The following is a 25,691-nucleotide window of genomic DNA, read 5'->3' as shown; positions in this document are numbered from 1 at the left end:
GTCAGCGCCGCCCGATCCCGGAGGCGCCACCCGAGTGCGGCAATCCAGCGCGAGTCCCGCGGAGGCTGCCAGGGAGGCGCTGCGGCGAGCCGGGCACAGCGGCAGCAGGAGGCTCCGGGATTTCAGGCCTTCAGCTCTGCCGCACAAAGCGGCTTAGGCACGGCACAGCTGAGCCAGAGGCTGGATTAGAGGCAAAACCGGCTCTGGCTGCGCGGAAATCTCTGCACAGGGGCTCAAGGTGCTCGCTGGGCAGCTCAGAGAGCGCCCTGGGAGCACTCGGGCTCCTGGTTCCAGCACAGCCTCCTCATGGCATGTCACAGCCTTCTCATGGCCTGTCACAGCCTCCTCGTGGCCTGTCACAGGCTCCTCATGGCCTGTCACAGGCTCCTCATGGCCTGTCACAGCCTCCTTCCTCGTGGCCTGTCACAGGCTTCTCATGGCCTGTCACAGCCTCCTCGTGGCCGGTCACAGCCTCCTCGTGGTCCGTCACAGCCTCCTCGTGGCCTGTCACAGCCTCCTCATGGCCTGTCACAGCCTCCTCATGGTGTGTCACAGGCTTCTCATGGCCTGTCACAGCCTCCTCGTGGCCTGTCACAGCCTCCTTCCTCGTGGCTTGTCACAGCCTCCTCATGGCCTGTCACAGCCTCCTCATGGCCTGTCACAGCCTCCTTCCTCGTGGCCTGTCACAGGCTTCTCATGGCCTGTCACAGCCTCCTCGTGGCCTGCCACAGCCTTCTTCCTCATGGCCTGTCACAGGCTCCTCGTGGCATGTCACAGCCTCCTCGTGGCCGGTCACAGCCTCCTCATGGTCCGTCACAGCCTCCTCATGGCCTGTCACAGCCTCCTTCCTCGTGGCCTGTCACAGGCTTCTCATGGCCTGTCACAGCCTCCTCATGGCCTGTCACAGCCTCCTTGTGGCCTGTCACAGCCTTCTCATGGCCGGTCACAGCCTCCTCATGGCCTGTCACAGGCTCCTCGTGGCCTGTCACAGCCTCCTCATGGTCCGTCACAGCCTCCTCATGGCCTGTCACAGCCTCCTCGTGGCCTGTCACAGCCTCCTCGTGGCCTGTCACAGCCTCCTCATGGCCTGTCACCAGCCCCGTGGGGTCGGTCGCTCTGGAACTCACAGCCGAGCAAACGCTGCCCTGGCCCAGGCAGCCCTCGGTGCCAGGCTGGGGCTGGTGACCCAGACACGACTGCACAGTTTGGGTGGCAGAGGGTCAGCTTCCTCTTCCTTGCACTGACTCAAGGAGGAAACTCCTCTGCCAATGTCCAACCCCACGCTGGTGCCCCTGCAGCGGCAGAGACCTCTGCTCTGAGTCTGGGGCTGTGGCAGCACAACACTGCCCCTCCACCAAGAGGAAATGTGGTCACAGGGGTGCTTTCAGCCGGGCAGCACCTCCCACCTGCAGCTGGCTTTTAAAAAAAAAAAAAAAAGCCCTAGTCTCTAAAACTAAATTAATCTCTTAATTTATTAATTTTCATATGCTTGTGCAAAACCATGGCTGAGGTCTCTGGAGACAGAAGAGACTTGTGTGGTTGATTTTGGTTGATTTCCTAGGGTGTTCTTTGGATGGACCTGACTTTTGATTAACTGGCAGATCCATCCATTGCCACCTTGTTCCCATATTCCCTGATCCCACTGTAAGGGCAGTGGCTGCACAGGGTGCCACGAGCCAGCCCTGCCAAGGGATGCTTCCTGGGTGGAAGCTGGGAGCTGAAAGGCTTTGAGAACCCATGGCCCTGGCTTCCCTTGTGATGAAGAAGACAAGAACATCGTGGTCTGGGAGCTGGAAGGCTCCAATGCCACTTCAGGCAGAGACTGGGCTTGTGGCACAGCTGAGAGCAGACACGGCCATCCCCCTTGTCTGGGAACAAGGAGAGAGTGGCTGGAATGGACGATCTGCCAGTTCATCAAAAATCAGGGAAAATCCCAGGAAATCAACCAGACAAGTCTCTTCTGTTGCCACCCTTCTGGATACAGTGGCCTCTTTGAAACATCATCCCGTCCACCCGCCTTGTGTGGGAATTCCACATCTCCCTGCTCACAGCATTCCCGCTGCCTGGAGCAAATCCAGAGGAACACATCCAACAACTTCTCCTCTCCACCTTAAAAAATCCCCAAGCAGATTTTATCTAAATCATCTCAATCTGGAGGGATGCTGCAGAACAGAGGCATTGTTGTAGACTGGCATGATATTTTCAGGAGGGATTTCTCCATGGAAAGGGTGCTCAGGCCTTGGCAGGGGCTGCCCAGGGAGGTTTGCAGTGCCCATGGCTGGAGGTGTCCAAGGAAGGGCTGGAGGTGGCACTGAGTGCTCTGGTGACAAGGTGAGCATTGGGTACAGCTTGGACTCCATGGGATGGGAGGGATTTTCCCACCTCCATGATTCTAGGATATGAAGAAAGAGCAATTTGAGACTCACTGAGATTCAAAAAGAGCTCCAAATTGAAAATCTCATGACTCAAAAAACGTCTCTGAATCTGTGAGTCGGATACTTTGAGGCATCAGGGTGACCAAAGCTCAGAGATTGCTGAAAGGACAAAGTCAGAGACATCTCCACTGGTCTGTCACTCCTGGTATCAGAGGCTGCTGCTAATACAAAGCCCCTGAGAGAGCATCACAGCCCTGCAGAGAACAACCATTTGAGGGGAACACTGTTGAGCCAAAGATGCCTCACATCCAGTTTTCTGCCAACTTTTAAAATTAACAAGCCTTAAATTCTTAGTGTCATTTAAAGTACTCCACTAGAAATGGCCAAAGGCAGCAGTAAATCACAGTGGTCAGGTGCTGTGATACAGGATGTCATGTTTGGGTGAAATGCAGGGGTAAAATAAGAAAAACAGAGGCTGAATTGTACTCCTCTAATGGTTTCAATTCTGTCTGCTAAATTTTGTTACTTTTAGTGCTGTGGTAGAGAGGTACTAGACTTGTGATACATGACTGAAGAAGAAGGGCAAGTTAAAATCCAATTTAGAATAAATTATTTCTTGGCTATTTCTGAGTAATTTCTGAGCCCATCCAGTCCCACCCCTGCCATGGATAGAGACACCTTCCACTGTCCCAGGCTGCTCCAAGCCCCAATGTCCAGCCTGGCCTTGGGCACTGCCAGGGATCCAGGGGCAGCCACAGCTGCTCTGGGCACCCTGTGCCAGGGCCTGCCCACCCTCCCCGGGAACAATTCCTTCCCAATCTTCCATCCATCCCTGGCCTCTGGAGTGGGAAGCCATTCCCTGTGTCCTGTCACTAGGACAAGGAGAAAATGAGGAGTTTCCAAAGAACAAACACTGCAGCTTCATGGATTTTTGTGCTGCTTCAAGTCAGGTTCCTCTCCTTGACATCATTTTCACGGGCTGTAGAAGTTACCAGGAGACCTGGCATGAGTGCTGGAGCTCCATGCCTCTGCCTAGAGCCAGGGAAAGTCTTACTTCAATCAAAGTAACCACTCTCAGCACAGATACTGGAAAATTCAATTTAATTCCATCCCAATAATTATTCCAGCGCACCGATACGTCTTCCTTTATTTGTTTTTTGCAAGGTGATGTTGATGTTAAACTCAAATTCAATCCATCACAGCAAAATTCATAACGAATCTAGAGGAAGTTTAGCAGCCTGACTTTGAAATTGCTGTAAATGAGGCTTCACAGCCTCTGCAAGGCTCATGGCAGACTCTATGCAGCCATCAAAGTTGGAACGAGTGAATCCATCACCCCCACAGATCAGGAGAGGCTGAGTGTGAAGAATCATCTGTCCTGGGCAATTGGGCACAGCTTTTGTAACCTGAAAATGAAAAACATAAAGGGAGTGGGAAGAGAACGTATTTTATTTACCTGAATTTCACACCAGAAAGATCTGTATTCCTGAGCAGCACATCGCAGAACCACAGAATGCTTCAGGTTGGAAGGGACCTCAAAGCTCATCCCATTCCACCCCCTTCCATGGGCAGGGACACCTTCCACTATCCCAGGCTGCTCCAAGCCCTGTCCAGCCTGGCCTCCCAATCCAAAAGGCAGATCCAAACATTAACCATCGAAGTACCATAGTAAAATACTTATTTCTGGCAGTTGCATAAGTAAAACTTTATTGTGTGTGGAAATTTGGAAACTTTACAGCCTCTTCTGTTTTACTCTCAGACCGTCTCAGGAGATACGACTTGTCTGACCCTGCTGTAGAGATCTAAAAAGGTATGAGGGTGATCTCACAGCAGCAAAGTGGGGCTTGCAAAATCCCAGACTGTTTCAACACAGGAAAGGGAACCTCCTGTTTCTGGGATCACAGAATCCCGGAATCACTGAGGCTGGAAAAGCCCTCCCAGCCCATGGAGTCCCAGCTGTGCCCGATGCCCACCTTATCCCCAGCCCAGAGCACTCAGTGCCACCTCCAGCCCTTCCTTGGACACCTCCAGCCATGGGCACTGCAAACCTCCCTGGGCAGCCCCTGCCAAGGCCTGAGCACCCTTTCCATGGAGAAATCCCTCCTGGTGTCCAACCTGCTAAAGCATGACACAGAGAGTATCAATTTTCTTTTGATCATTTCTTAGATTTCCACCCAGTAAACCATTACTGTATCCCTCGTGGGGCTGTCAGCTTCCACGGAATTTTGCTAAATCCAGGGGATTTTTCCACTGATTCAAATGTACCCTCAGTTGGCCACTGCTAAGCCAGCAAGTCTCCACCACTGCCAAGTGGGGATGAGCTGCAAAGCACCCACATTTATGCTGCTGGCTGCATTTTCTACTGCTGGGTGTTAGCATCTCTTCAAAGGAGGAAATTAGCTGAAATAACCAATTGTAACCCCTTACCCTTTCTTCAGTTTAACAGAGGAGTCTACCCAGGTACGGCAAATCCAGACAGAGATTCTCCCTCACACCGGCTTTAAGTCAATCCTTAATTTATTCCTGAATTTTTCCAACAGATCGAGCTGAGTACAAACAATGCAGAAAGACCTGGCAGAAAAAGGCTTTTCTGAGTGTCCTTTCTTCTTAACGACCCAGAGTTTATTTGATGCTGGCTGTACCAAACAGCTCCTACCCCTCCTGGTATTGGGTCAAAGGTTGGACTTGATGATATTGGAGGGTTTTCCAGCCTCAGTAATTCCATATAAAGTGACTCTTGCCAAAGACACACGGTGGGTTGGGAAGCCATTGGCTCTGAATGCTAATGGTGCCTTCACCATAATTAGAGCAAGGGGATCCAGAATTGCAGCTGTGCTGCTAAGCAGTGTCAGTAGAATTTTGGAAGTCCTAATCCCTCATCTGCCACAGATAATTGTAATGTCTGCATTTTAATCCCAGGATTGTGTTTGGCCATGTGAGGGATGCTACAGCCGGATTTAATTAACAAGTAGGATAAATCCCATCTAAAAGAGTCAGGGGAAAAGATGCACCCATCTTATCAGTTCCCTTGGCCTCTGTGGCAACAGCTTATTATAATTGAAAGAGAGCTTTAGGAGAAAGAGGGAGCTCTGCCCCAGATATTTCATTTAGGCAGTGATTATTTTATAGGGTGGCATTAGAGATCTCTTTATTGAGATAACGGGTTTGAACTACACGGACTTATTTGCAACCTAAGACATACTGACATTCATCCACCAAATTACAGACTGGTTATAAATCCTCCTGTGGCACCAGCAGCTGCTGGAGTCAGAGCCACAGCAACAGAAGCAGGAGCTGGATGGGGTTTGGGAAACCCTCTCCGGAGCGGGATCCAACTATTCTCCCCTCTCCCACCGACAGCTCTTGTGAGCACCAGCAGCTCTCAGTAGGAAAGACCAGATGTCACAACCAGGGAACCTTACCAGTGACACCCGGTTTTCCCAAAAAACCCTCCCTGAACTGATGAAGAGGAACTTAGAGAAGACACCACGATTTTGATATGTTTCATATAAATATTAATACCCTTGCTAAGGTTGCTTTTGCAATCCACCAATACTTTACTCGCAGAAAAATAAACTTTCTGCTAACGAGACCAGGTTCCCAAATTGGACGCCGATCAAGGGGTATGAGCAGATTCCACAACAGCCATCCACAGCAACTTCAAAAAAGGAAAAATTTTTAAGGGACTGCTTTAAAAGTAAATATTTTGCATCAACCTCCACGTTCAAATTCACCAAAGTAATTTAACTTGAGAGGCTTTGGGTAAACATGGATATACACTCCAATACTTCAGGAAATTGCCAACAATTTCCTTGGATTTTTAAAAGAAGACAGCAAAATATACACATTTTGCTATTATTACCCTTAGGTAGTTTACTTTAAAATACTTTTCATATAATATTCTGTTAAATTGAGCTGGGCCAAATCAAGTAATAACAGTGCGTCTGTACCTCTGCTCTTCTGTGGTAGGGTGGGAATTTTGCTAATAATACCAGATACTTCTGGATGCAGAGGATGCACTGAGTCATGATTTTCAAATACCAGTGAAAATCCCACCGAATTACGTGGGATTTACTTCCTGTACACTACTCCTACCTGTACTTAGCAAGAGAGCTACATAACTCACCACTGAGCCAGGCCCAAAATCTTAAAAAAATGGCTAAAAATGACCTGGCTTTTGCTGGCCAGCCCTGGATGCTGCTCATGGTGGTGCCTTAAGTTTTAGCTTTCATGTTTTTCAGGTTCTGTGCTGCCCAGGGGTGCAGTTCTGAGCTCACATTCAGGGTCACTCAGCTCTCTGCACACAGCAGGGACACAAAACAAATCCTTTTCCTGCTCAAGACCAAGGACAACTTTCAGCCCCCAAAGCACAAACAACGGTGGCTGAAGGGAGGAACAAGAAGGATGGGACCCCACAACCTGAAGCTGTGATTGGACAATTAAACCCCAATATGCAAATGGACCAAAACTTATAAAGATGTAAGACCACGTGACCGCTCAGCCATTCTATGACCATTCTTGGTCCACCTTGGGTGTAGCCCTGGCCAGGCTCTTGTCCTGCCCAAGGTGGATCCTAAAGGCCTTTCAATAAATATCTGCTTTATTTTCCAGCTCTGACCAGTCTCTGTTTCAGGTCAGCCTTCCCAAGGCATCAGTGGCTACATGGCAGAATGTCATGGATACTGAACAACCATCCCCTTTCCTCTTGCTCCCTGAGGAAGGAAAACGCAGCCCCAGCAGGTCCTCCCAGATGACTGGTCCTCCCAGCTCCCACCAAGGGAGTACCTGGGAGTATCTCCATCTCTGGCACTTGATGCTGCTTGGTTTAGGCAGGGAGGGCACAATCCTCTGCAGGTGGCTGAGGATGACCTGCTGCACCTCTGCAGGGTCTGAGTCCAGGTGCTCGCTTCCAAAGGTCACAGTCGTGTGCACCACGACCGAGGGCCCAACTTCAGGAGACTCTGAAAGAAAGAAAGAGGAAAGGTGCTTTTGAAGGATTGCTCATTCATACCTGCCTTCCCCACACACTGACAATTGTGCTTCTGGCCTAGGAGTCAATAAGAAAAAAAAAAAAAAATATCTGTGGTGCCACCCTGTTCTTCCAGATGGGAAAAAAACACGAGGATTAACAGCACAAGTTGTTCACAACAAGAACACAAGTCAAGGAGGACAATCTCTGCAACAGCCTGGCCTTGGACACTTCCAGGGATCCAGGGGCAGCCACAGCTTCTCTGGGAAACCTGTGCCAGGCCCTCACCAGCCTCACTGTAAAAAAATTGGGCTTTTTATCTCATCTAAATCGACCCTCCCTCAGTTTAAAACCAAAGCCCTTTGGCTTATCACCAAAGTGTGTTCTCATCTTTTGAGCATGAAATCATAGCTCAAGTGCTGACATTGATGCCAGCAGACTTGGGAAGGGCCAGGCTTTGTTACATTTGGGGCTGGTTACAGGTTCTCTGCAGCAGGTGACTCCTGTCCCTGCAGGCACGCTGGCTTGTCACCTTACAGACGTGGCCTAACAACCTGCAGCCAGAGAATTTGCCTGGATTAGGGGGTTTTTGGGCTCAGAGACTTCCCTGTGCCAAGGCAGGATGACGATCCAGCCTGAGGATTGTGAGTCATTCCCGCTCTGATCAGCAGGATGGAGCAAGGACATGACGTGGGTTATTCCGCATTTCAGCTGAGCTGGTTGCTCGATTAAGTGATTCCCTCTTACTCCCTTACCCAGCAACTCCCTCCTTTGGAAGCAGAAAGCCTATCCTGGTCAGAGCTTTGCTTGAACTAGAGCATTCTTAGATTTTAGTTTCAGCAAGTGAGTGTTTTCTGACCAAGGAATCCACAAAAGAAGAGGCAGTTGAACACTTTCTGACCATTCTGGCTGTTGGGCACCAAGCTTGACAAACTCTTTATCTCTGTTCTGCCAGTGGAGAAATCTCCAGCTCCTGAAGCCTGAGATCCCCTCTGGGAAGATGACGTTCCAGCTTTCCAAAGGCAACCAATACGTCTTTCTTTGGTCAGCTCCCTGTCCCGGTCTGATCACTTCTCAGGTGCAGCACTACCAAATCTGCAAGTGTGAAAGCCAAAGCTTTAAATTCCAGTGGAAGGAACCCCTCTCTGAGGCTCTTTCTTGGGTGGGCCAGCTCAGCCAACTCTTGCTCTTGAAATCTGTGAAAACATGGCAAAAAGGGTGGGAAGATATTTCCTGGTTTCATAGCTGCCACAGGACATACCTCTGCGGGCATCAGCTTTTCCAGCTGTCTGGAAAAGCATCAGAAATGCTACCTAGACTTTCCTTCCCCTTCTGGGGGCAGAAGCCAGGTATTCTGATGTCTCTCTGCAGACATGGTGAAGGACAGAAGACCAAGAAGACCTGGGACAGGGCACTGAGTGACAAAAAACTGAATCTTGGCCTAAAACCTGTGAACGGGGGGAAAGGTTTCTGGATTGTGAGCAGAAGGCGGGAGCCATCAGCTCCTGAACATTTTGGGACTATCTCAACACTCGTCATCAATTCCCAGCTGGAGGAACCATCCAGGGTGTGCAGAAAAAGGGAAGGAGAGACTGCTGACAGTGAGAATTCATCCAGGGTTAAGCCTGTTGGGAGTATTGTCTTCCAGAAGAAGGATGGGGCTAATAAAAGGTGCCCTGGAGAAGAGCACAGAGAACAGAGCCCAGGGCCACTTCTCCAGCACAGAGGCTTGCAGCCCAAGGACATCTGGTGTCAGGAAGGTGGCTCTGAGCTTTGAGTAACACATGTAGTGCAGAACTGTGGTGTCCTGGTCCAGCTGCTGTCACTGTCACAGGGGGATGAAAAGGCTCGTGGGTGAACTGCTCCAGGCAGTGACAATGTGAACAGTCTGTGGTGCCAAGTGCTCCCACAGGGATCTCCTCCTGCCCTGGCAAGTTCTCAGATGGTACGAAGGGCATAAAGTCAGCTCCTGTGGTGGCCACCTCCTCCCTACCACCAGTCTCAGGGAAGGAGTGGGACAGAGAAATTACAATAAAATAAAACATACGAAATTATGACTACAACAATGAAACAAGACAAATGTTCTTGGAGAAAGCTCACAGTGGATCATCTGCCCACCAAAATATTCTTCTTGGTAAAATCTGCTTTGCTGTGGCGAATCTGTGCCAAGGTCAGGGTTCAGAGTCCCTAAACTGAAAAAGAATTTTAGAGATGAGATGTGATCCCTGGGCCTGAAGTTCCCTTAGCAGAGAGAACACCACCAGAGCATGAAAGCCATAGGATCCATTTGGGAAATGGTCAGCATGGTGTCTATCATGTTCTGGGAGCGTGACAGGTTAGAAAAAGAACTGTGGAAAAGGAGGAGTTGGCAGATGAAATGGATTTCAAGGTGCCAGAATGGGGACAGAGCACAGTGCTCTTGGGACTGTATTAATGGGGCACCCTAAGAAGGACCCACCTGCTCTTCACTTTGGCAAGGGAGAAGCAGCTATAGCTCCTACTATCCCCAGGAAAGCAAAAGGAAACTGGATTTGCCCAAAAACAATATTCTAGGAGGGAAAATCATGTCTGAGGGCCATTTTGGAGCACATCTGTGGCTCACAGACTCTGCAGAGCCCATAAACCCACTGACCCTCAGGAGAGAGAGATCTACTTTTATAAAGGCATAAAAATAAGCAGCCACAACCTGCAGCTCAATTTGCTAGCTCCACAGATGCATCCACAAAACATCCAGAGAGGATGGGAAATTTTTACTGGTTCAGCTCTGCTAACACTAAAACTTGCTGGGCAGCCAATGCAGACAGAGCTTGAAGAATTTCCTGTCTTTGCCGAGGGGGCATGCTTAGATTCACTTCCCAGTTCATTTATTAATGTGTTCAGCAAATCCTGACCAGAACACTGTCTGCCTCAGAGCCACAGAACTTTGGGATGGAGGAACCTCTGGAGGAACCTTTGGAGGTCTCTAGTCTGACCTCCTGCTCAAAAGTGGGGCCAGCTTCTAAGGCAGATAGTTTTCTACGATTGCTGGAGTGCTCAGGGATCATCCAAGGGTTACAACCTGGTGTCCAGCAGGAAACTGTCCATGGATGTGACAGGCACACACCTCCCACAGGAATATTCTCCCCATATTAGGGGAACAGCATCGAGTATTTTTCTCGCGTTGCTGCCCAAAACCTGGAGCCGTAATGGATCCCGATAAAAACCAACATGTGGTTCTTTCCTGACCCTCAGGAATTTATAAGCTTCCTGGGGAGATGTATTTTGCCATCTGAACTCCATTCTGGTGCTGGGCAGCAGGAGGGGAAGGGAAAGGGCTTTTGCCACACCAAACCAGCCCTGGCTGAAGGAAATACTGCTGGGTCAGCATGGAGGGCAGCAGAGAAGCTGGACACCTCTGGACAGGCTGGAAGTGCATCCCTGCTCCCTGGGAGGCAGCACACAGTGCCAAAAGAAAAATCAATGGGCAGGCCTCATAAACCCTACCTGAAAGTTTAAAAAAGAGTAAGAGAGATGGAGGTTCGCTTTCAAAATGCCACACTGCTGTTTGGAAGGAAGCCCAGTGAGCTTCCCCAGTTTTCCTCAGGAATTCCCATGGTTCCTAAGGTCCCATATTCTCCCTGGAATAAAACCTACGTCTGACATGGCACATTTGGGAGGAGTCATGGAAAGAATGGCGCTAACTTTTTTATATTCGGAAACCCAGCATTTTGTTAGCCTTACCGAGAGTTTCTGATTATTCTTCTAAAAGGCAGGCAGGGCTGGCAGAGGATTACAACACAACAGCGTAACAAGGCAAAAACTTATATAGCTCCTTTAACTCCTTCATCTTCCTAAAAATTCTTATTTCAGGAAGAAAAGGAATCTCTGTTTCAAAATTAAAGAGGATAGTCAGGAATTATACAACGCTAAAAACCTGTAAGGCAGATCTTCCCTTTAAATTACATAACCACGCAATCCTGGAGCAAAAGAAAGGAACCACTTCCCCTTTTATGTGTCATCTATCTTTAGTCCTCCTGGAATGCAGAGAGATGCAAAGACTGCGGTATTCCAGAAATTATTTATGCTGGAGAATTCCCACCGTCCCCCCGACCCGGTATAAATATGGATGGGGTGTTCGAGGCAGCCAATCCCACAAAGTGTTTAATATTCATGCACACCACACGGGGAATTCAGCACACGCTTCGTTCTCGTGGGCTCTTCCTTACGTAACATCACCTCTGCAGGCAGGGACGCGGTTCTACCGACAGCAGCTGGGATCCTCAGCTGATGGAAAAAGCCTTCCCTCCTGGAGGCTCCTGATCACACCAGGACTTGGTGGGATCAGAGAAATTGCTTCATCGAACCCAGCCCGCTGCGTGGTTACAACAGCACGGCCGGTCGGTGTTTCGCCGTACAACGTGGAACGCCCACGAGCTGGATGTCTGTGCTTTACTGACTCCAGGCAGGGCCTGCCACACCGCAGACAAGTGACAAGGACAGCCTGGGCCTCCACAGCAAGGGCCAGCCTTTGCCTGCTGGCTTTTGAGGGCTGGACTACCTGCTGAGGGGAGACGTTATGTATGTGAGTCCCTCAGCAGAAAGCTCACAGGATCACAGAATCGTAAAATGGATCGAAGACCATCCGGTTCCAAACCTCCTGCAGGGGACAACTATCAGCTATAGTTATTTCCTCTGGATCTGTCTACTTCAAGGCCGTTTATTAAAAAACTACTATTTGAGGTGGCAGTTAGAGTGAGATAAGCCTCCATTAACTGTGGATACATCAGGTGAAGAAACAACTGGAGAAAGTGATGGCTTTTTGGGAATGATGACTGCCCTGGAAGATCTCAGCTGACTCATCCAGCAATTCTGCTTTCTCTGAATGTTCACTTTTTGGTTGTCACCATCCTCTTCTTCAGATGAGTCCAAATAATCAAGGCTGAAGGACGAAAGAATGGGAAGATTGACCAGTGGAGTGGAGTTGAAAGGGACAGAGAGGTGCTCCTGTGCCTCCCACTGAAATGTTCTGGAGGGCAGTAGGAAGCACAGGAAGAAAAATGCAGATGCAAAGCACTTGCATATGTGCTAAAACAAGCATAAAGGAACTTTTTATTCATGTGTTTTGGTTGCAGGACTTCACATGTAAATAAATTTCACATTCAGCCTCCCTTGCCTGTGCTGTCTAAAGTCTGTCTCCTAGGAAGAGACACACACACAATTTGTTCTTCTTGGAAAAATTTGCTCATATAAACAGAACTCTCCCACAGTTCAAGGGAAATTTCAGTGAGAAAGGTATGTGTCAACACTGATGTTCTGGTACTTCCACGTATTTGTTAACATTGTGCCCCAAATAATGTGCTTTGTACTTGGTTCAGTTGCATCTGGAGACAGCCAAGCTGTTTGATAATTCCATCAGTTCGTATTTGTTGTTCTTGGTGCTGGGGCTTTGAGACCAGATGTGCAGAGAGGTGGGGAAGTATGGGTGACTTCCTCCTTGACACTGGTAAGGATAATATCAGCAGGTCCTATTAACTATCAGGTATTTTTCATTGACCACAATGGCAACAGAATCTCAGATGCAAGAAAATCTGCAGCTGAACGCCGTCAGTAACAAGGAGACAATGCCAGAGAAGAAAGATCACTCTGTATTCAGCTTTGCTTGTGCTCTTTTTTCACATATTCACTGTAAGTCCCTGCTGGAGAAAGCACATCAGGGTGGATACATCCTTATTTTGGCCACTCCAGCCATTCTTCTGTTTTGTTTTTACTCTTGTCAGATCAACAGGCTAAATTCTTAGGGAAAACAAGAAAGTTGCACTTGCACAGAGGGATGGAAAATCTCTTCTACAAGGAAAGGCTGAGTGAGCTGGGAGTGTTCTGCCTGGAGAAGGGAAGGCCCTGGCGAGACCTCAAAGCCCCTTCCAGCGCCTAAAGGGGCTCCAGGAGAGCTGGAGAGGGACTGGGAACAAGGGATGGAGAGACAGGACAGGGGGAATGTCATCACACTGCCAGAGGGCAGGGATGGATGGGATATTGGAAAGGAATTGTTCCCTGGCAGGGTGGGCAGGCCCTGGCACAGGGTGCCCAGAGCAGCTGTGGCTGCCCCTGGATCCCTGGCAGTGCCTAAGGCCGGGTTGGACAGGTGGAAGGTGTCCCTGCCCATGGCAGTGGGTGGAACTTTGGGTCTTTGAGGTCCCTGACAAGCCAAACCATGCTGGATTCTGTGACTCTAATTGGTCTGTAAGTGTTCTTTCTTGAGCTGTTCTATGCCACCACACTCCTGGTATGTGAAACATATTCAATAAATAAAACACACACTTCCTCAACTGCTATCCTCCAGAAAAGAGAGGAGAAGGGTCTGTCTTGGGGGATATTCTCCAAGCCCTGCCGAGCACGTGCAGCCATTTCAGGGACTCTCCCTGATCACAAAAGCACCCTGGCTAACTCTGAACTGGGCTGAGCAGCTCCAATTATACAACTCATTCCCACTTCCAAGCCTTGTGGAAAAGAGCAGGAGTTTCAGAGTAACGGGTGACGGGAGACAAACTGGCGAGTGCATGAATCAGTCTTTAAACAAAGGAACCCCAGCTCTTTCTTGGAATAGCAACATTTTGATGTCTCCAATCCCCTGACACTGGTTTCATAAACGCAGTAACGTAAACCATGTGCTGGGGGCTGATTTTCTGAGGGCCGGCCCGCTCTCATTGTGTGCTTTATTACAGGCCAAATGTGACATTAAACGCCATCCGCTGCGGCTTGGAGTTAAATACTCGCTCTGTTCAGAATAGCAACACTCAATTAAACAGCATTTCTCATGGTCTACACCCTCCATTGTGGCTGTGTTTAAGGGAAATAATGGGAGCACTGACCTATATTGCGCTTCTTGTTATCGATGGAGATGAAGCGTATGCAGGGATTATCAGTGATGTACTGAGCAGCCCAGGGAACAGCAATCCCTGTCCCAGCCTCATAAAACAGCCCCAGGGCGTAGCGGGATGAGTAGCTCACAGATTCCAGTTGCTGCTTTTGACTTTCATTAATTACTGTGGAGGAAAAAAAAAGAAAAAAAAAAAAAAAATCAGACAATCCCTCTCCTCTCGGAACGTTAAATATGGGAATGCTGTGGTTAAGCTGATTATTCCCTCCTGAAAATGACCAGACTGCTAAAACTAAGAATTTAATATTAAGCCTACTGCTTTGTAGCATTTTTTTTTTCTGGGACACCTCTTCATGAAGTTTTAATGGCGCATTATGTAGAGTGCGTCCTTCACACACGACCCTCCCCCAGCTGCTGGGGGTCATCTCCCCACTCTCCCTCAGCTGCCTCTGACTTGAAACTTCGATGACTTGGGTGACTTTTTGTTTCAAATCTTTTCTCAAAGGGTGAATAAATAGCAATAAAATGCTTGGGTTGCCTCAAGGACATCAAGTGAATGGTTGTACGGCTCGACAAGCACTGAAATGACTTCACGTATCAACAAAATGAACTCGGAGCCTCCTGAACCTCTGGGGAAAAGAGCCCTGTGACTTCTGTGCTCCAATTCAAATGACTGAAGAAAACCCTGCACTTTGGCATACAAAAGGTTCACAGCGAGGCTCAGCTGCTTCAGCTGAAGGTGTTCTAAAGCAGTTTAGAAAATTTCAGTGCAAGTATGAATCCTAATTCCTCCCTATGATTAACTCTTCTATCTTCTAATTACAGTAAGATCTGCTTTTTGCTTCAATTTCATAATCTTCAATAAAAAGCTGCACAAAGTAGCATTAGCCCCACCACGTGCATTCAAATACTATTTAATTTCATGCCACAGAGAAATCCACCAGCTTGGCTAATTGTGGAGCTCGGTTCCATGTTTCTCCTCCTGTGACTGAACCAAGGCTTCTGTGAGCTGGAGCAGCACAGGCAGAGACAAAGCTCAGCTGATGTTGTGTGAAGAAAGGAACAGCTCATCCCACAACGGGCCAGGCTGACCTGCCCCCACCTCCCTGCCGCAGCAGGGCCATCCCAAACTTATGGCAGAGGACTGTGTCCTGCCAGCTCTCCAAGCTGAGGCTCCTGGTGGGTCTCCCCCACCAGCCTGACCTAATGCCCAGCACACCAGAGGATCACAAGTCGGATTCCGCCTCTAATCCCATCAGAAACCAACCCTGAAATGACCCCAAGACAAAATAAAAAAACCTGAAAATTTTTGGGCAGTAGTTTTTTTCATATTTTCCCCACAAATACGCTGGGGAACAGAGAAATGGGGAGAGCAGAAAGAAACACTGACCAAGCTACAAAACCTGGGGAGAGGAAAAGAGGAGAAATACAGCATCTGGCAGTAGGTGGTGGTGGAGCTGGCAGATGAAGGATGCAGGACTGGCTGAGCACAAAGGGCTTTGAAGAAGCTCCCTTTCTCTCTCCAGTTCTTCCTCCAAGAAGGAGCTGAGCGGTCCAGCTGCCTCTCACCCCTGCACTCAGATCTTTCCAAGAAGGATCTACTCCAAGGTCACTCTGCTTTCTTCCTCCCCTGGGACTCAGGGCTCCTGGGTGCCTGGGGCTCCACGCCAAAGGTCCAGAGCAGCCTGGCACGCTCCAGGCAGGGCTCTGGCTTCCATCCCAGTTTTCTGTAATGTTCAAAGGCTGACCTGGCACTGGCAGGACTGCCCCAGCTCCACGAGTCTCCTGCAGGCTCTCACCTCCATCCTCCTATGTCCTTCCCCTCTTCCACAGCTTCCCTGCAGCAATTGCAGCCCTCAGGACAGGGGGATTTCTGGTGTGGCTTGGAGAGGAAGGCAGGGGATTAAGCAGGGCTGTGGGGCAGGCTGGAGGGCTGCCCTGGAGGAAGGGATGCCAGCAGGAGAGGACCTCGAACATCCCTCACTGCTGGAAACATTCCCAGGCCAAGTTCCCCCATAAGCCATGAGCTTATCGTGGTGCCAGCACCCAGAACCATCCCAGGGCTCTTTTCCAATGATTTCCCAGGGGCTTGTCCCAGTTCCTCCTGGCAGACCACAGGAGCCTAGACAGGGAATAGAGCTGCTGCTGAACACATTAAACACAGCAGAGGGGACAGATCTCACACAGAACCCCCCTGTCCCCTCTCAGGAAGGGGCTGTGCCCAGCTGGGCTCCCAGACGTCCATCCCCACCAGGCCCCTTCTTACAGCCACCACAAACAATCACCACGTATTGCACATTCTCGCTGTGCTTCAAAAGGATATAAAATTCCTATAAACAAGCAAACAAATACAAAGTTGTAACATCCCATCTAAAACACTACCCTTTGTCCAGGTTACTCTGGCTACTCCTTTTCCCTTGGGGAAAGGAAAATAAACAAGACCTCCTCCAGCCTGTGAAGCAAATTCCCCATGATGGCGCTGAGCTTCCCTGCTCCTCAGGGTGGGAATCTGCTTCAGGTTTATTACAGGGAGCCCTTGAGCAGGTACAACCTTCACAACACTCAGTGCTGCCAAAGCTGAGGTGGCCATTTAGCTCTCAAGGACCTTGTTTGAGACTTACCATGTCATTACAGACCTGTCCCCACCAGCTATAAAGCTTCAGAAGGCGTTAGGGGTCACTGCGCTGGATGCTGGACAGCAGAGAGGTGATTGGGGGTGAACTGGGATTTTGTCAGGTGTAAAAAGACACCTACACATGGTGCTTGGCCAGGGAATGATGGGGGAAGTGCAGGAGATTTTGTGGAATTTGTGGAGGTAGGGCTTGGCAAGACATTCCATCACACCTTGAAGGCGGTCCATGAAATACTGGACAACTTCCTGTGCTAGTACCTAGTGCTAAAACAGTCATTAAGAAAAAACACAGAGGAAGAAGATTTACCCAACAATATAAAGAAAATTACAATAGTGATTTTACGCCCTGGAAAGCTGCAAAAAGGGATTCGGCAGGTTTGGTACTACCCCAACTTGCTCCAGCAACGGCATTGAAACGTATCGGGTTGGATGCTGGCTGAGCAAACAAAGCGATGCCACATCCACTGCAATCAGTGACATGCTGAGCAGGAAGGAAGGACACGAGCCCAGCTGAGCAGGCCAGGAGAGGGGACAAGAGGGAAGGCAGGCAGCTCCAGGCTGTGACTTCCCAGATCAAAGGGCTGGAAATAGCCAGGGCAGCTCCGTCACAGCGGCCAGGGAAGGAACAGCTTTGGGAAGAACTGACTTTCCCAAGCCTTGAGGAGATGGAGTAACAGCCAGGCTGAGCCTGTTTGCAGTGCCCAGTGCCTGCAGGTGTTTTGGGGACAGTGACAGGCTGCCTCACCCAGTGAGATGGGAGTCCCAGACACACTGAGGAGCTCACACAATCACAGAATCCCAGGATCCCTGAGGCTGGAAAAGCCCTCCCAGCCCATGGAGTCCAAGCTGTGCCCAACTTGTCCCCAGCCCAGAGCACTCAGTGCCACCTCCAGCCCTTCCTTGGACACCTCCAGGCATGGGCACTGCAAACCTCCCTGGGCAGCCCCTGCCAAGGCCTGAGCACCCTCTTCTGTGAAAAAAGGTTCTTCCAGACTCAGCCCTGCCCTGTCCCTGGCTAAACCAGAGCTGGGAGGGAACCTGCAGACTGGAAGCAGGAGGCCCTGGACCCCTGGCGAGGCTCAGGGCAGCTGCTCCAGGTCACTGGGGCCATGTCAGGGATCCTCAGGGATGGGGATCCCGCACTACTCAGGGCCCCATTCCAGGGCTGCTCTCCTGGGGCTGCCTGGGGTTTTCTGTGCCCCAGCTGCTCCTCTGGTCTCTTTCTGACCACACCATAAACCAGAGCTGACTAAAACCCATCATCCCCAACAGGCAGCTTTATACCCCAAAATTTTAAAGTGCATTAATTCCATTACTGATGCGTGTTTGCAAACTAATTTCCTTCACTACTGCTAAGGTTGTTTGAAAAAAAAAGAAAAAGAAAAAGTCTGTGGTTCACTGGGTTCTAAGCAGCTGCACATTTACCAAATCAAGGAAGTTTTTATAGCTTGAGAAGACAGGCAAGAAAGTGACATCAAATTTGAAATCCAGCAACAAAAAAAGCTGAGCTACATGAAAAACAAAGCTAAGAGTTGTAAGATTGAGGTTTTCCCCCTGCTCCATCCATTATGCATTTCAGCAAGGCCAACAAGTTGATCTAAGGACATGGAGAGAACCTTCATTTTGAATTTCCATACTTTTATTGGTTTAAATGAAAACCAGACTGTTGTTTTAACGCTGGGTATGAAACCACAAAATAACTATTAATTTTTCCCCTTCCAACAAAAACGGTTAAGATGATTTTAATAACATTTTGGAAAAAAAACCAAAACAAAACAACCCTAGCTTTCAGAACACGGAATTGCCCAGCATACAGCCACAGTGATATTTTTAAAGCAATGCATGAAGACATGAAAATCTTCTATTTTCCACTGCACGATTCAGCTACAGCTGCACTGCGAGCGCCACTGAAGTGAGCGTCCTCTGGAGATTTCATCACGTCAAAGCAAGGGGCATGTATACTTTATTTGCTGTTTCTGCAGACACTGACAGCAGAGTGGATTACTTATCTGTAACACTCAATAAATACAGCCAGGGCCTTTTATCTGCCGTTCCAGGGCTTTAATGTCACCTCTCTGCCTCACTCGTGTTGTGGGAAGGAGAGGACCCAGAGCTCCCATTAGGGCCAGCAGGACCGAGGAGAGCCAAGGCTGGAGCTGGCAAGCTGGGAGCACGGGCACCACGCCATCCAGGCATGCAGGAGGGAGCCCAGCCTCCCATCACAGAGCCAGGGAGGCAAAAATAAACCCAGCTGCTCCGACGGCCAGGAACTGACTGGAGTGATCAAGGGCTAATCCTGGACTTTTACTCTTTTGCCAGAAAGTGCAGGAAGAGATCATGGAATCATGGACTGGTTTGGGTTGGACCTTAAAAATCATCTCTTCCCGCCCCCTGCCGTGGGCAGGGACACCTTCCACTGTCCCAGGCTGCTCCAAAGTCCAATCAGGCCTTGGACGCTGCCAGGGATCCAGGGGCAGCCACAGCTGCTCTGGGCACCCTGTGCCAGGGCCTGCCCACCCTCCCAGGGAACAATTCCTGCCCAATCTCCCATCTAACCCTGCCCTCTGGCAGTCTGAGGCACTCCAGGAGCACACACCTGGACCCCTCCCCACCAGCTTGCGGCAGCTGTCAGAGGCTCCAGCAAGGGCTGGGCTCCCAACTTCACTTTTGGGCAAGCAGAGATGGGCAAGAGCCACAATGGGTCAGTGCAGGACTCAGGCTGCTGGGGGCAAGGAGAAACCAGGTCAGGACTGCAGGGAATAAACAGATGCTGCAATGTGAGATGTATTGAAAACAAGGCTTATTTCGGGAAGTTTCACTATTGCTAATCCAGTACTGCTAAAAGCTCGTGGAGACTCATCTCTCCATGAAGTCACCACACAGCGTCAGAGCTCAGCGGGGATGCCTGGATCCAGCTCTTGCGTGAGCCTAAGGGCGTGTGGGCAAATTTGGGCAAAGAAATGAAGGTCCTGGTTTGAAAGACTTCCAGGGATGAGAGGAAAAACCCTTACTTTGTTTCACCAGCCACTCTTGCCGAGTGACAGAGGGGATTTTGCATCCTGAAAATCAGCAGCTCCAAAAAAAGGGTAACAAACAGCCAGAACTATCTTCTGCTTTAGTGCACAGCAGCTACTGCCTAGTATGTTCGAAATCACTTAAGGTACTGCCAAAGTGACCATAAATCTAGAGCTAAACAGACATGACCAGCCACCAAAGCAGTAAGAAAAAAAACCAACAAACCCTTTGGCAGTACTTTTAAGGAATGAAAGTGCTATTAAAACAGCAAAATATGGGGATGCAGGACTTTTTACATTAGGAGAAAGTTGCTCTTTCTTGTCTTAACTTCTTTTACAGTAAGCTTCTTATTCTAATAATTCTGTTTTGATGGGAATAGTATTAGAACCTGGCTTGAACTTTGAGACTTTGTCGCTGCCCAGCCACCCTGCAGAAAGCTGAAATCCTTCACCTTCTTCATTTTTTCCCATACTGTATTTCAGTAACCACCTGCCTCTCTCACAGCCATGCTCTCAAAAACCCCACCACTGACCTTATGCCCCAAAAGGTTTTGTGATTTCCTCACACTGCTTTGCTTATGATTTTACCAGCAGCAAATCCACACGCATCACTCAGACGCTGCTGGTGACAGGACATCTCTAAGTGCCCAGTGACCAGCACTGTTCTAAAAGCTAAAAAGGAAACTGTGGTAAAACGGCTACAAAGATATTTTCAGCTCAGGTATCAAGTTAAGGGATCTCAAGAGATTCACTCAGCAGAATGGGAAGCTCAGATAATATCTGCAGGGACAGTTTATTGTCACAGCTGCTACAGCTCTGCTCGGGAGGTGACTTACTCAGGGTGGGCACATTACCATGCCCTCCACATGACAAAGCCTCCTTGGGTGGTCACCTCCTCTTCCCCAGCAGGCTGGCAGAGACCTATTCCACTGCTCTCCAGAGTCAGGAGCTGCTGCCCTGGGCTCTCCAGCTGCGTGGGGACAAAGGACAGGCCTTGCAGGCCACAGTGACCATGCCACTGGCCCTCTGCCACCGCGCTGACCGCTTCGAGATGCAGCCTCTTCCTGCTGCTGCTTTGCGTGGGAGGGAGCAGAGGTTATGAGAAAGGCTTCAGCTGTAGGTCCAGCTTCCTTATCAAACAGCTCAGAAGTTTGTTTTTTGTTTTTTTTAAAGGCAGCATAACTGTGGACACAGCCATGGCTGTGTCTGCACTGAAACCACCGCTAAACACAGTTATTGTTGCGGTGTTCTTCCCACTGCTGGAATAATCCTGCTCAGATCCAACATGTTCCTCACCTCTGTTCTAAATAACTACTTCAAATCACAGCAGGCCTGGTTCACTCGGCACAAAGCTTCGTTGTCACAAGTCTATGGCACACGAAGGAAAAGCACGCTTAGAAATGTAGATGGTGAAGTGGAAAAGAGATGCTGGGGGAGAAAAAGGCAGCACAAGCAAGTTTTTAATGAAGTTTCTGGTTTTGAGAACTAAGCTTGAGTAACTGTCCATCAGCTGCTCTTGATGAGATTGTTAGGAATTCATAGAATCACAGTAGAGTTGGGGTTGAAGTGACCTCTGGAGATCATCCAGTCCGACCTCCAGCCAAGACAGGGTCACCTGGAGCAGGTGACACAGGAGCACTTCCAGGTGAGCATGGAATGAATCCAGGGAGGGAGAGATTCCACACCCTCCCTGGGCAGCTGTTCCTGTGTTCTGCCACCCTGACGGAAAGAAGCTCTGCCTTCTGTTGAGGTGGAACTTCCTGTGTTTAAGTTTACAGCCACTGCTCCTTGTCCTCCTTGTATTTCACTCAGTATTAAACCAAACCCTTGCATTTTCACAAGAAACATTTCCGTTAATCTCCCGCACAACCGTACAAGTTCAAGTCAACTTCTGAACCAACAGAGAAATGGAACTGCAGCTTTTCTAGAACAGGGGGCAAAGCTGGCACAAGGGCTGAGAGCCACCCACACCTGTCTCCTGGAGGAAGGGCAGGAAGGAGGAGGGATGAGGAACCAGGGGAGATGCTCATGGCATCTTTGCCAAACACTTCAATGTTCAACCCACGCTTTTGAAAAAAACCCAAACAACTCTGACCTAAAGCAATAATATTTTTTGTTACTTTTAACAGACAATTCCATTTTAAAATTTGGCAAACCACCATCCTCCATCCCCAATTCCATAGTTTATTTTTACCCTGGAATACACACAGCCAAGGAGCTTCACACTTCCCTTCAGCCAGCGTGCTCACTCTCCGGTGGGTTTAATGCACACGCTGACGACAGATTCACACCTCCTTGTATTTGTATTAATGAAGAAAATAGCTTTTCAGCCCGGCTATTTGGAGGACTGAGCTATGAGGGCAGAGGCTGACTCTCAACCCAAAATCTGGTTGTGCAATGCCCACACACCACAGCAAGGAAATGCAGCTCCCCATGGGTTATTGCATCCATGGTTTTGATCCAAAATTAATGACAGTTGAAAATACGGACCTCTGCTAAGCTTCTACCCTGGGAAGAACAGGATGTGACATTTGTAAACAAGTAAAACCAAAGGAGAAGACAATAACTGAGTGTCTTTTACCATCCAAACCCTTCCTGTGGTTACAGTACAACCTGCCTGGGGAAAGGAAGCCAAGCCTGTCTTGGTTCAAAATGCCCACATTTCAGCTGGGAAATTTCTTCCAGTTTTGTTTGGCTGTGGAACCACCAGCACAGAGTAACTCCTTCCAGCAAGGAAGGAATTAAGATCCCCAGAATCTTCCAGGAGATTTTGGACACGCCTGGAAATTAGATTCACTTAGAAAGAACCCTGAGAAATTAGTCAATAAAGTCCAAATAAAAAATAAAATGCATGTGTACACTCCAGTTCGTGCTTTTAAGCATTTAGGGGGAGATGTAGATTGTCTATACGGCAGGCCATTGTATCACTCTGATGAGCAGGACTGCAAATCCAGTTTCCATACTAAACCACATTTTTAGTGTGTTATTCTCACAGAGCCCACTAGTTTCTGTGGCTGGCACTGACGTTGATTGAAACTGAAGACATCTTCAAGAAAATCTGACTTATTTGGGGATCTCTACATAGATTTAAGACCTTACCTTTGAGGTAAGAGACTTGGAAAAGTCTGGCTATAAAAAATAAAGCTCATTGTCACATTTCCCCCGGATTAATTTGCAAATTAATTTGCAGAAGTTACTCTGTAACTTGATGTAGGAAGGAAGCTCTTCTAAGTCCTGTAATGACATGGCACAGCAGGAAGATGAAACTGGATTAATTTGCAAATCAAGCTTCCTTCCTACATCAAGTCACAAAGTGCTACACACAGTTCTGGTACTCTCTGGTGCCAAAACGTAAAAGCTCATTGCTTACATAATCACCATCATAAAATGTTTAGCAAATAACTTATTCACCTACTGTACACAGCATTGAGCTGAATAATAAAGCCAAGAGGATTTATTTTCTTCAAATATTAGACCAGTTGCTGAAATAGCATTAAAAGCTTTTCAAGGCAGCAAAGTAAGAGGTTGGATTATTGCTCCGTGCTGTGACTGGGGCAGAAGAAACACATAAATAAATTGAATTAGATCTGCCTGATGTTATGGTTTCTGGGCTCCAGCTCCTCGTGGAAGACCCTAATGGCCTGTAGGGCTGGGACACGACAAGTGGGATTGTCCCACAAGGTCCCAGTAAAGACACACTCCTGGAAACACTTCCCTGCTTCCCAGCTCACGTCAAGCCCCGTGAAGCAATACCAGGCAGTGCAGTGCAGCTTCACAATATCAGACACCAAAGCTATTTCCATTTAAATAAGAACTGGAGGAAAATGCTTTCAGGCATTAATTATTGAGGAAGGATTCAGCTGGCCTCTGGAAATTTCCACTTAGGATATTAACATATTTTCTTCTCTTTTTAAAGTGCATCTGGTTCATTACCAGGAGGATACAGAAGGACAGAATACAGGGTAGAGCTGTGCACATAAAAAGTCAAAGAAATTGCATTCAACTTTAAGAAGAACCCCCTCGGGGTGGCTTTTAGGGGATTTTTTCCCCCCATTCAGGCCAGACTAGTAAGTTTCAGTATTACCTCTACTCGGACCTCCGCATTTTAAAATTTTCTGAGTCACTCCAAACAGCCTTTCCTGGGCCTTCCAGTGCCTGTGCTGGAAGAGAGATTTACATTCTTAACACAATGCAGCTGTCTCTTCCAGGCTGAGGAATCCCAGGCCACTGAGCCAAGAAGTCACCCCGTGCCTCTGGCCATCCACCCCACGGGCACCTCTGGAGCTTCTGGAATGCTGCGCACAGCAGAGCATGCACTGCTGGGGCTGCAGGCACACCAGGGGCATGCACAAACAGGAGGAACCTGAACAGGAGCTTCTGATCCACCTCCTTTCCTCCCACACTGACCTGCACCACAGTCACCTTCCCAAGGCACGGGCCTGCTCGTGTTAAAACCGAATTCTAACGTTCTTCCTCCTGATGGCGTGGGAATTATCAATCACACTCCTCCCTGAATGGCAGAACTGAGGTGGGAGACACAGCCAAGAAGTGGTTTGCTGCCATCCCCTCCTCCCTGACAGTCCAGCTATGGTTCCCATATGGTTTCTACTGGTAAGGAAAGACCTTGTTAAGTAATGAAGGATCTGTCTGCTACTTTACTTAGTTAAGAAAAACGGTTGCTGGGGAACTAAATGACCTTACACATCTGTAGGGAATTTCTGGATGTCTATTCTACTGCTAATTCTCAGCGTTAAGCTTTGTTTTCTCAATTCATCATAAACAGCCTCCCTTTCTTGATATTATTAATGACTCCGAGTTTCTATCTGTCACACAATTTAGCTTAAATGCTTCCAGTCTGCTTCTCTTCGTCCCAGGGCTTTGGCCTGAAGCTGCCTCTGTATTTTACCTCCCTCAGATGGGTCCTCTACCAGTTCTGCTCACTTCCACCCACTCCTGACCAGAACCTCAGTGCATGCTGATGGGTATTTTGCAATACCTTGAAGTAAGATGGACACCTGACTTCTCGAAGGGATGCAAGCCATGGTGGTACAAACAAAAATCTAATCCAGTATGGTATTCTTTCATTAAATCTGCAAAGAATGATTCCCTTATGGAGACGATTCCTTACAGGAAATACCTTATCAGCTACCCAATCTATCCTGCTTCCACCACAGGAAAGCAGGGACCAGTATGAAAGCAAAGAAGGAAAAAAAAATACAGCACAGAACAAATCCCAAAGAAGAAAGGGGTTTGAAGGCAGTCTTAGTATGAGAGGCTGAGAGAATTGGGATTGTTCAGCCCGGAGAAGAGAAGCTTCAGGGTGACCTCACGGTGGCCTTGCAGTGCCTGAAGGAGTCAGCAAAAAGCATGGAGAGAGATTCTTTCCAAGAGATGGAGTGCCAGGACACAGGGAATGGCTTCCCACTGCCAGAGGGCAGCGATAGATGGAATATTGGGAGGCAATTGTAGGCAGGGCAGGCTCTGAAGGTGGGCAGGCCCTGGCACAGGGTGCCCAGAGCAGCTGTGGCTGCCCCTGGATCCCTGGCAGTGTCCAAGGCCAGGCTGGACATCGGGGCTTGGAGCAGCCTGGGACAGTGGAAGGTGTCCCTGCCCATGGCAGGGGGTGGAATGGGATGAGTTTTAAGGTGCCTTCCAACTCCTTAATATTCTGAGATTCAATGACAATCCTGAAGCCCCTCAGGAGAGCAGAGTTGCAGCAAGAAGATGTTTTTCCCCATCTGATAAATTTCTGTGCTCTCCCTTGGATAGGTGAACTGGAAACTCACGAAATATCAAATCCTACTGCTCATGTCACCGCCTGTTCTGGAATGGGACACCTGACTAA

The 25,691-nt window shown here is 48.8% G+C and overlaps 1 protein-coding gene across 2 annotated transcripts in view; it reads right to left on the bottom strand.

Annotated features, from left to right (window-relative positions):
- Positions 1–3,459: 3,459 nt before the first annotated feature.
- Positions 3,460–25,691, bottom strand: part of RNLS (renalase, FAD dependent amine oxidase) — a 54,020-nt gene continuing 31,788 nt past the window's right edge. The window contains exons 5-7 of one of the 2 annotated variants that reach the window (XM_040072085.1): positions 14,193–14,366; positions 7,161–7,336; positions 3,460–3,781 (exon numbers count right to left, since the gene is read on the bottom strand). In XM_040072085.1, the coding sequence (XP_039928019.1) occupies positions 3,584–3,781; positions 7,161–7,336; positions 14,193–14,366 (548 nt within the window). In that variant the 3' untranslated portion in view covers positions 3,460–3,583. Of the gene's footprint in view, positions 3,782–3,908; positions 4,491–7,160; positions 7,337–14,192; positions 14,367–25,691 lie in introns of those variants that run through there. The other variant, XM_058421662.1, reaches the window with a different exon arrangement.

This window comes from Hirundo rustica, chromosome 8 (assembly GCF_015227805.2).
Source record: "Hirundo rustica isolate bHirRus1 chromosome 8, bHirRus1.pri.v3, whole genome shotgun sequence".
Classification (NCBI taxonomy): domain Eukaryota; kingdom Metazoa; phylum Chordata; class Aves; order Passeriformes; family Hirundinidae; genus Hirundo; species Hirundo rustica.
The sequence above is the reverse complement of the archived record's forward strand: the minus strand, read 5'-3'. Positions and strand labels throughout refer to the sequence as shown.